At 22.0% G+C, this 12,212-nt stretch overlaps 2 protein-coding genes across 2 annotated transcripts; one reads left to right on the top strand and one right to left on the bottom strand.

Moving 5' to 3' along the window:
• Positions 1-85: 85 nt before the first annotated feature.
• DDB_G0278869 (hypothetical protein) lies at positions 86-3,589 on the bottom strand (the record flags this gene model as incomplete). Its single annotated transcript, XM_642698.1, has 4 exons — positions 86-2,911; positions 3,005-3,156; positions 3,310-3,386; positions 3,519-3,589. The coding sequence occupies 4 exons, from the start codon at positions 3,587-3,589 to the stop codon at positions 86-88; spliced, it is 3,126 nt and encodes a 1,041-aa protein (XP_647790.1).
• A 2,256-nt stretch (positions 3,590-5,845) lies between these two features.
• On the top strand, positions 5,846-12,101 carry gefBB (Ras guanine nucleotide exchange factor; the record flags this gene model as incomplete). The annotated part of the gene is made up of 2 exons (XM_642697.1): positions 5,846-8,220; positions 8,324-12,101. The coding sequence occupies 2 exons, from the start codon at positions 5,846-5,848 to the stop codon at positions 12,099-12,101; spliced, it is 6,153 nt and encodes a 2,050-aa protein (XP_647789.1).
• Positions 12,102-12,212: the final 111 nt, after the last annotated feature.

Here is a 12,212-nt window from a genome sequence, read left to right as displayed (position 1 = left end):
TAAAATTGTACAAAAAAAAAAAAAGATTTAAAACTTTATTTTTTTTTTTTATTTTTTTTTATTTATTATTATTATTTTTTTTTAATTAATTTTCAAATGATTGTTTATATAATTGTATAATCATTTGCATAAACCAAGTTTGATCTAACATTCTAATATGAGCAGATCTACCAATTACACCATCAACACCTTTATGAGCTTCAAATAAAACATTAATTTTAGTGAAACGAGGTAGGGATTTAATTTGTTGATCTCTATTTGTTAAACTTGAACTACCACAACCATTAAATATATTATTGTTATTATCAGATTGTTGATTTGACTGAATAGAACCACTACTTAATCTAATTGGATCTAATAAATTTTGAACCATTTTTCTTAATACTTGAATATGTTTACTATTTTCTTTTGAATCTTTTGGAACTTCAATTCTTGCACTATGATAAGGTACATAACCATCTTGTTCAGAACTAATTAAAAATACATATTGAAATAGAGATAGTGATTCACAAGTACTTAGCTTATAGAGATAACAATCTTGTAAATTTGGAGCATCTTGCATTAACAATTGTTTTAAACATGTTGAACTTGTAAACTTTTGCCAAACCCAAAGTGCAGGTGTCACAATTGAAGGACCACTCAAGAATTTAGTACCAAGATGTGGAGTTGATAATGAGATATAACTATGTAGTTTATGTAAATGTTGGGATAATGATTTACAGGTTAAAGCACTTCTAACCACCAAACCACCCAATGAATGACACAGAAAACTAATCTTACCAATTGACATCAGTAAATTATTATCACGTAAATATTCATGCAACTCTTGAGCTATCTTTTCACCCATTTGTTCAATATCTTCCAATGTATTCTCCTCAATTGATGAACACATTAAAAATAAAAAATTTGGAAAATGTAATTGAAAATAGTTCTTAAATTGTCTCAAATCAAATGAACTACCAGATAAACCATGTACAAATACAAATAAATGTTTACTTGAATATTGATTTGAATTTGATAAATTAAATTTAATATTTTCAGTTATTGAATTTAATTCATCTTTTACTTTTGATGTTGTTGTTGTTGTTGTAGAATTTGTAGTATTATTATTATTTGTTAATGATGATTCAGTTATATTTGGATAAGTATCTTTATGAATTTTTAAAATATGTTCAAAAAATATTGGCATTGAATGATAAACTGAATCATGTTTAAATGGAATATGTTGAATTTTAAATTGTTTATAATTGAAAAATGTTGGATTAGCTGATAGAAATGTTGATGAAGGTACACTTGAATCTGGTGTTAAAATATCATCAGTTGATTGAATATATTGTACAATTCTTTGAACTCTATAACCCCATCTATCAATACATTTCTTTTCATAATTTATTGTTGCTCTAAAACAATATTCTCTTGATACCATTTGAAATACCACAACATAATTATTCCATAATTTACTCAACTGTTCTGATAAATTTTGAAAATTATTTAAAATATTCTTCCATTTTAATATTATACTATTTTGTGAATTATTTAAATTATTATTATTACTATTATTATTATTATTTGTTATTGTATTTAAATTTGAATAAGAAGTTGATGGTGATGAGGTTGTTGATGATGAAGGTGATGAAGGTGAAGAGGGTGAAGAGGGTGATCGAGGTGATGAAGGTGATGAACTCATTGATGATTGTAAATTATCTATAAATTCAGTAGAGTTACCAAATTCAATACTATTTCTTAAAAATGCTTTTTTTCTTAATGCTGGTAATAAATCTGATGATGATCCCATTTTCCATGTATTACCACCATTATTATTATTATTGTCACTATCATTATTATTAATATTATTTATGGAAACAGTTTGGGGTCTTTGTTTTTTTGGTGGTGTTGTACCATTATTATTATTATTATTTTTAATATTATTATAATTTTGTTGATTAAATAATGGAGTTTTAGAAAATGGTGGTATATTTAAAGGTGGTACAGTTGTAAATGATTCACCTAATGCATTAAATTGTGATTGTTTTAAGAGGTTTAATAATAATTTATATTTATTACTTAATCTATAATATGATTCAACAAAGAATGATAATACTTCTGGATATTTATAATCAAAGAAATCATTTAAAAAATCCTCTTCCAATGGTGATGAATGTATTTGACCCATTGATAAACTTAATCTACCAATTTTTTGTCTTAATAATTTTGGTGAATTATTATAATAACTTGGTAAATTATTATTATTATTATTATTATTATTATTATTATTATTATTATTATTATTATTATTATTATTATTATTATTATTACTAGTTAATGTGGTAGTTGTTGTAGTTGTATTTGTATTTATAGATGGTAATACTGAAAAAGATGATGAGAAATTGATATTTGCATTTTTAATATTATTATTATTGTTATTAGTTGTATCTTTTGATATTACAATATCAGCACCATTTAAATAGGGAGATGAAGGGGAATTACTAATATTATTATTATTTTCATTTTCATTTTCATTTTCATTTTCAGTATCATTATCATTATCATTTGAATCAAATTTATTATTATTATCAGTATTATAATTTACTAAAGATTCAATTGATTGATGTCTAAATTTAACATCAACTAATGAGGTTGAAATTGTCATTTTAAATAAACAAAAGTATAAATCGCTAAAAGTGATTGGAATATATTGATGTATACCATAACCTGCTTTATTAATTCTAATTCTTTGTTGTGATACTACCTTTTCAGTTGGTAGTGGTGTTGGTGTTGATTGTTGCGTCTCAGTTAATTGCGAATAAAATGATGTATTATTGCTATAGTTTGGTATTGACTCACTTGAATCATCCTCTACTGGATAATAAATTAATTCGAAATCAACAATTAAGTTATTTGAATAATAATTCTAATGAAAGAGAGAGAGAGAGAGAGATTTATATATTAGTTCTTTCTTTCTTTATATATGTATATATATTTATATTTAAATTTCTTTACATACATATAAAGGTAATTCGATTTCAAATGATATAAAATTTCCAAATAAAAAGAATTCGTTTATATATTGAACGAAAAACTTTTTAGATGAATAACAATTATTATTTAGAACCTCATGTTCTTTTATAACGTGACTATAGTCTTTATTGGTTTTAGCTAAAATTATTATTATTGTTATCATTATTATTATTAAAATAAAATATATTAATATATAGGTAGCTAAAATTATTATTATTATTATTATTATTATTATTATTATTATTATTATTATTATTATTATTATTATTATTATTAAGTTATTAGACTTACGTTGTTGAATGATTGTTGGTTTTGCAATATTGGTTGTTTCATTCTCTTGAAATACTTTAACTTTTAAATTGTATACACTATTGTATTGGTAATTTAAATTTTAATATTAGAATTGTTTTTTTTTTTTTTTTTTTTTGTTTTTGTTTTTGTTTTTTGTTTAAACAAAAAATGAAAAAAAAAAAAAAAAAAAAAAGAAAATTAACAATTACCCTTTTCTTAATAAATCAATAATTCTTAAAGACTCTACATATAAAAAAACTTTTGTAACACCGTATAACATGGTGTGTGTTATATGGTTTGGTCTGATTTAATGCTACTTATTTTTTATTTTACTTTATTTTATTTATTTATTTTTTTTTTTTTTTTTTTTTTTTATATTCGTCTTTTTATATATGAAAAAAAAAAAAAAATTAAAAAAAAAAATATAAAAATGAAAAAATGAAAAAATTCAATTGAAAAAAAAAAAAAAAAGATTTTTTTTTTTGGTACCACTAAAACAATTGTTTTAATTTTAAGTATAAAAAATTTATTAGTTTCGATGAATATTAAAAAATTATTAAAATATTTAATTTAAAAATGAAATAATAATAATAATAATAATAATAATTAAAAAAAGAACTTGGGGAAAAAAAAAAATAAAATAAAATAAAATAAAAATAAAATAAAATAAATAAATAATTAAATAAATAATTAAACCAAAAAAAAAAAAAAAAAAAAAAAAAAAAAAAAAAAAAAAAAAAAAAAATGTGAATGAATAAAATTTCAAATACCCATAACACTAATCTTAAAAAGTGAGGCAAATTTGACTATCGAAATATCTAATGTTTTCCAAAAAAAAAATTTCTTTGATTTTAAAATGAAAAGTTTCCCATATTAATTTTTTATTTTTTTTTTTATTTTTTATTTTTTATTTTTTATTTTTTTAAAAACTTTTTTTTTTTTTTTTTTTTTTTTTTTTTTTTTTTTTGTTTTGTTTTAAAATTCACAATTTATCACAAAACTGTGTCAGTTTATTAAATAATTAAAAATAATTGTTAAATTATATGGTATAAAAATAAAAAATAAATTTGGAAAAAATTTTATAAATAAATATTTATAAAAATTTAAGGGTAGGTGGGTTTTTCAATTTTAAAAAAGAAAAAAAAAAAAAAATAAAAAAAATAAAAAAAACAATGAGGAAAATAAAATAATAATCCCAATACACGTTATGTATTCACTCCCAAAAATTTGTGATGGGGGTGGTTGAAATATATAATCATATATAACGATTTGAACTGTTTTTTTTTTTTTTTTTTTAGGATACCAAAATAAAAAATATTTTATATTTAAAAATATTTTATTTTATTTTATTTTATTTTTTGTAAAAAAAAAAAATATCTCTTTTTGTGCACACAATTAGACTTTTATCTTTTATTCGATTAAAAAAAACTTTTTTTCTTATTTTTAAATTATTTTATTTTTCTTTTTTAAAAATAAATAAAGCTATATATTTTTTTTTTAATAATATCTATCATGGATTTATTAAGTTTCATTTTCAAGTTTTTTTAATAATTATTTAAAAAATATTAATTCTTTTTTTTATTTTTTTATTTTTAGATTTCTCCACTTTTCAAATAAAAAAAAAAAAAAAATTTCAATTTCTTTTTTTTTTTTTTTTTTTTTTTAAAATTTTTTATTTTTTTTATTTTTTTCAATCGTCCACAACAACAATTTTTTACAATAAAAATAATAATTAATAGTCATAAAATCAATTCAAATAAATTCAAAGTAAAATATTGCATTGTTTGTGGTTTTCAAAATATTTTTTTCAAAGCTGTAATAGTAATAAGTAGTAGTATATTAATAATAATAAAAATCATCAAAAAAAAAAAAAAATAAAATAAAAAAAAAAAAATCAGTCAAAAAAAATAAAAAAAATAATAAAATAAAAATAAAATAAAAATAAAATATCAAAATACCAATAGTATCAATTTAAAATAATAAACCTATTGTAATTGTACCATCAAAAAAAAAAAAAAAACCCACAACCAATCAAAACAGTTAAAATAGTTTTTTATTAGAAACTATTAGATATTTATTTATTTATTTATTTATTTATTTATTAATTAATTCATTCAATCAACATCTCACACCTACCCCCTCCCTTTAAATTCAACTCAGACCCACACACACAACACATCCACATATAAAATAAAATTAGATTTTTATTTTTTGTAAAATATTATATTGTATTAAAGATAGTGGGAAAAATAAAAATCTAAAATTTGTTAAACAAAACATTTTCAAAAAAAAAAAAAAAAAAAAAAAAAAAAAAAAAAAAACAAATCAATAATAAAAAAAATCAAATATATTTTTTGAAAATTTCATTGATTTTATATTTCAATTTGACTCAATTAAAAAAAATAATTATAAATAAATAAATAAATAAATAAATAAATAAATAAATAAATAAATAAATAAATAAATAATAAATAATCACAAAAAAAAAATTAAAAAAAAATTAAAAAAAAAAAAAAAAAAAAAAAATTTACAAAAAATGGATGGCCATGGACATGCAGAAAAGGATGGTACTAAAGAAAAGCATAAATCTAGACTATTCAATCCATTTAAAACAAAGTCCTCATCAAAAAATCATAATCAACAGGACGCTGTTGTAACAAATGGTGCAGATAATAATAGTACAGATGTTGCTTGTGAAAATAGTGAAAATAATAATAATAATAATAATAATAATAATAATAATAATAATAATAATAATAATAATAATAATAATAATAATAATAATAATAATGGTGAATCAAATCATGAAAAAGAAATAGTGGTCCCAACTTTAACAAGACAGGATTCAAATAGTAGTATTAATTCAACATATAGTAATGCATCAACTGTATCTTTCTCAATAAGTACTACAAGTGCTGCCAATAATAAAACATTTGAAAGTAATAATAATAATAATAATAGTAATAGTACAATAAATAGACCAAGATCAAAATCAGAGAAAAAAGATAAACTTTCAATAAATACATTAATATCAAAAGCATCAAGAAAGTCAATGAAAATTACAACACCAATTGACCCAACACAACACGAGCCAATAAATACAGCAGCAACAACAACTACAACAAATACAGCAACAGTTTCTAATAATCCATTAAATTCAAGTTCAAATAGTATATCATCAAATATATCAATGGATGATAGTTTACATGTAAATAATAGCAATAACAATAACAATAGAACTATACTTGGAACAGGATCAGTTAATAGTAATGTATTATCAGCACAAGAGAAAAAGAAGAATAGAGGTAGTATTTTCGTTAGATTATTATCAAGAAAGAATAAAGATGATCCAATTTCAGAAGAGGATTTTAAAATTGATTCACAATCACTTGGTAATGGTGGTTCATTAGGTTCTAATCAACCATCAATTCAAAATCAACAAAATCAACAACAATTCACTTCTTCTCCAAATTTATTATCAACTTCTTATTCATTTAGTGATAAAGATAGTTTACAACAACAACAACAGCAACAACAACAACATCATCACCACCACCAACATAATAATAGTAATAATAATCATAGTGGTAATACTCATCATGCACATAATCATAGTTTAACAACATCCGCTGTAATTAATACTCAAAGAAATAGAAATAATAATAATAATAATAATAATAATAACAATATTGATAATACAATTACACCAAATAATACAATTAGAAATAAAGAGATGGAAAGAGAAGAAACTATTAAAAAAATACAATTAATGGCGACACAATTGAATGAGAATATTAGATTACCAAAATCACCACGTAGTAATAGTAGCAGTAATGGTAGTAATATTTTATTATCTGGTAATGTAACACCACCACGTATTGATAGACAAACTAGTGAATCTTTCTTAACTACAATTTCTACAACTCCATCTTCAAATCATACTCAAATTAATCCATTTGAAAATAATAATAATAATACCAATAATGATAATAATGATAATAATAATAATAATAATAATATTAATAATAATAATAATAATAATAGTAATAATAGTAATAATAATGATGAAGATAATGAAACAGATTATTCAATAGATAGCGGAATAAATATTGAAACAACATCAGGTACATCATCAATATTAACGAATAATCAACATGTTCAAAACAATCATCAAAATACACTTGTACAATCACCATCATCAAATTCTTTATCAATGTCATCATCGTCAGTATTTACGACACCAATCACTCAATCACCTGTAATAACATCACAACCATCATCACAAAATAATAATAATAATAATAGTAATAATAATAATAGTAATAATAATAATAATAATAATAATAATAATAATAATAATAGTTTTTCAACTAATAACAGGCATAAAAGATATACAGTTGCAATTCCAAAATGGGATCAGTCAATGAATTTCAATGGTAATCCATTTGAAAGATTGGTTCAAGTTTTAAGAAGTTCTGGTACTGGTTTAGGTGTTGATGAAAAACAACATCATCAACAACAACAACAATTATTATTGGAAGAACAACAAAGTAGAGATTTAATACAATTGCAATTACATTTACAAAAACTAGATGGAACAAACAACAATAATAATAATTCATCAACTGTAACAACAACAACAACATCAACCTCATCATCATCTTCAAATACAACAACATCATCAGCACCAATAACATCATTATCATCATCAGTTAGACATATACCACAATCAATTATTGATGGTATTGAAGAGGAGAAACAAAAGAGAGTGATTCTATTATATAGTTTAAAAAAAATGCTTTTAAAATTAATTTCAGAATCTTCTGATGATTCAATTTTATTTAAATCATTTTTTACAACTTATGAATGTATATTTTCATCAAGAGATATTTTAAATGAATTAATTTCTTTGTAAGTATCCTATTCTCCCCCAAGAAATATTTAATATTATTTTTGTTTTTAAAATTACTAATATATATATATTTTTTTTTTTCAAAAAATTTATAAATTATAGATTTAAATCGGAATCACCTCAAATTCAATTAAGAATTTGTAGTATTATTAAATGTTGGTTAAAAGATTATAATATATCACAACTTTGTGATTATACATTTGCATCGGAGTTTAAAGATTTTGTAGTGGATATAAAGAATACTCATAATTCATATTTGTATGGTAAAATATTTGAATTAAGAAATCAATTAATTTATTTATTAGAAACAAAAATCACTGAAAGATGTTTAGATTTAAATCCAATTAATGAAACTGAAAATGAAAATGAAAATAATAATAATAATAATAATGTAAATAAAAAAGAAAATAATGAAATCGAACTTGAAAATATTGAAAATAATAATGAAAATTGTGAAAATAATAATAATAATAATAATAATAATAGCGGTAATCAAGATAATAATAATAATAAACTTGAAGATATAAAAGATAAAGAAAAAGAAAATGATAATATAGAAAACGATAATGATAATGATAATGATAATAATAATAATAATAATGATGATGATGATGATGGTAATGATAATATAAATGACGAAAATAATATTAATGAAAATGAAGAAATTAAAAAAATTAGTTTAACAAATGCAGAATTAATTGAAAAGAAATATTTAAATAAGAAAGCAACATTAAAGATTAAAACATTTTTATCAACATCATTGAAATCAACAGGATTTGAATTTGATTTAATGCAAAAACAATATCAATCATCTTCAACACCATCACCACCATCTTCACCAACTCAAAATAGAAGATTTAGTCCACAACAAACTAATGATAGTGTATTAAGTTTAACATCATTAGAGAATACTTCAAGTAATACTTATGAGACTGAATATGATTTACATTTAACTCAAAACCAACAACAACCATCATCATCATCACATAAACCATCTCGTACTCATAATAGAAGTTCAAGTATTGGTGGTAATCATAATCAACAACAACAACAACCATCAAGTCATGCTTCAATTATATCTTCACCTTCAATTTCATTTAATAATGGTAATAATATTTCAAATTCAAATTCAACTTCATTCTCTTCAGTAAATAGTAGTGGTGGTAATAATAATAATAATAATAATAATAATAATAATAATAATAATAATAATAATAATAATAATACATTTTGGGTACAAACTAGACCAAGATCATCGACATGGAGTAGTAGTGATATATTTTTATCAATTATGGATGCACCAGCAAAAGAGATTGCAAAATCATTGACAGCAATTGATTTTTCAATTTTTATTTGTATTGAAACTCAAGAGTTAATGAATGGAGCATGGGGTAAACCACATTTAAAGGATAAAGCACCAAATATTATAAAGTTAATCAATAGATTCAATGAGATCTCTATGAATGTAATTCAAACCATTTTAAATGAAGAGAAATTAAAAGATCGTTGTAAAGTTATGGCAAGATTCATAAAGATTGCTAAAAACTTACACGAGCTACATAACTATAATTCATTGATGGCCATCTATGCTGGTATAAGTCATTCCTCAATAACTCGTTTAAAATGGACAAAAAAGATATTACCAAAAACTCATCAAAAAACATTATCAGATTTAGAAAAGTTGATGGAAAGTGATGAAAATTTTAAAAACTATAGAAATGAATTAAAAACCATTACAACTCCATGTATACCTTTCTTGGGTTTAATTCTATCAGATATGACCTTTATTCAAGAGGGTAATACTGATTATTGTGGTATCAATGAAGATAGTTGGTCTTTGAATTTAAATAAATTGAAATTAATGTATAATTGTATTAAACAAATTCAAAATTTTCAAAAAACTGCTTATCTTTTAAATGCCGATCCAAGATTAACTTTAATTTTAACTCCAAATTCAAATATTTTTGGTGAACCAATTCAACAACCACCACAACCACAACCACAACCACAACAACAACAACCACGTCATCACCATAATACTACTACAAGTACAACTGTAACTTCCTCTAATACAAGTATTACTACCAATTCCGTTAATACTAGTTCTTCAACAACTACAACTAATACTAGAACCCCTGTACCACAAGTATCAATTAATAAAAATAATAATAATAATAATAATAATAATAATAATAATAATAAAGATATTAGTCCATCAATGTATGGATTATTATCACCAAGATCACAAATTGAAGCAGTTATTTTACCATCACTTTCATCTTCAACAGATAATGAAATCAAAGAACCTTTAACTGATCAACCAAAATCTGATGATTCAATAAAAACAACAACACCAACAACAACAACATCAACAACAACAACAACAACATCAACAACAACATCAACAACAAATAATTCAAATACAAGAGATTTAAAGAATATATTTTCAATTCCAGAATTTGAATCAACAAAGAAAATACCATTAGAGAAAAAGAGTTCGCAACATGACCTTTTGTATAGAAGTTTCACTTTAGAGGATCAAGAGAAACCAATTAGAAAATATTCATTCAATACTTGGTCTTCACCTAAAAAAGTTAATTTCGATTATTTTAATATTGGTGGTCTTTCTTCATCAGTATCAACAACAAAAACAACTTTAATTAATAACAATAGTAATAATAATAATAACAGTGGTGTTGGTAATAATGAAAATGGTAATAGTAGTGGTGATAGTAGTAATACAGTTAGTCCAATTAAAATGGAAAGAAGTCAAAGTGAAAAATATTTACCATTAAAAACTAAACAATTAATTACTCCAATCTCTTTAAATTTATTAACAAACTATGGTATAGGTTGTAATATTGATCAAAATCAAAATAATAGCAATAGTAATAATAGTAACAATAATATGGGTACTTTTGAAAAGATTTTAGAATCAAATTTATCATCAAATTTATTAAGTTCACCAAGAAAAGAAACATCATCATCTTCCTCTTCATCACCAATAAAACAAGCATCCGTTGAAACTACTGAAAATGGTATGACTGATTCATCTGATCTTGGTTGTGCTGGTTCTCCAACTTTACCAAGAGTTAATAATAATAATAATTGTAATAGTAGAAATAGTAGTAGTGGTAGTGGTAATTGTAGCTCACCAATCGTATCATCAGTTAATGATAATAATAATTATAATAATAATAATTCACTACCAACCATAATTACAACATCGGCTGTTACAACAAGTGAAATTAATTCAAGTGAAGAAGATATTAAAAAGAGTAATGGTAGTGATAGTTTTAGTTTATCAAGTGAATTAGATAATACTAATAATAATAATAATAATAATAATAATAATAATAATAATAATGGTAATGGTAGTGGTAGTTTTGTAACATCATCATCCAATACTTCTTCTATAATTTCTGAAGAATTATTATTTTTAGTTAAAGGCCAACAATTTACAAAGAATAGAAGAAAGAGTGTATCAACATCAAATATTCATAGTATTAATCCATTATCACCAACTTCAGGCTCACTTTTGAAATCTAATGGTTTAAATACACCAAGATCTGCTAATAATTCACCACAAAATGGTAATAGTGGTAGTACTTCACCAAGTACAATCAATAATATCTCTAGTCAAAGTAATCAAATCATTAATCAACAACCATCATCATCATCATCGTCACAATCGTCATCTTCTTTGATTTATCATCAACCTTCTTCTTCTCTCTTTAAAAGAAAATCGTTTGATCCATCCCATCAAGCTCATATCATACCAAGACCTGCCCATTCTTTTGTTCCAATGAGTGATGAAGGTTTATTCTCTTTATCATTAAAACTTGAACCAAGAGGAGTTAAACTATCTGATTTAACTTAAAAATAATAAAATAATTATTTTTATTTGTTTTTTTTTATTTTAAAAGAATAAAATTAAATAAAATAAAATAAAATAAAAAAAAGAAACATTAAAATATTTTAAAGGTTTATT

This window comes from Dictyostelium discoideum (assembly GCF_000004695.1).
Source record: "Dictyostelium discoideum AX4 chromosome 3 chromosome, whole genome shotgun sequence".
In the NCBI taxonomy this organism is placed as follows: Eukaryota; Evosea; class Eumycetozoa; order Dictyosteliales; family Dictyosteliaceae; genus Dictyostelium; species Dictyostelium discoideum.
This window is presented reverse-complemented; position numbering and strand designations above follow the sequence as displayed.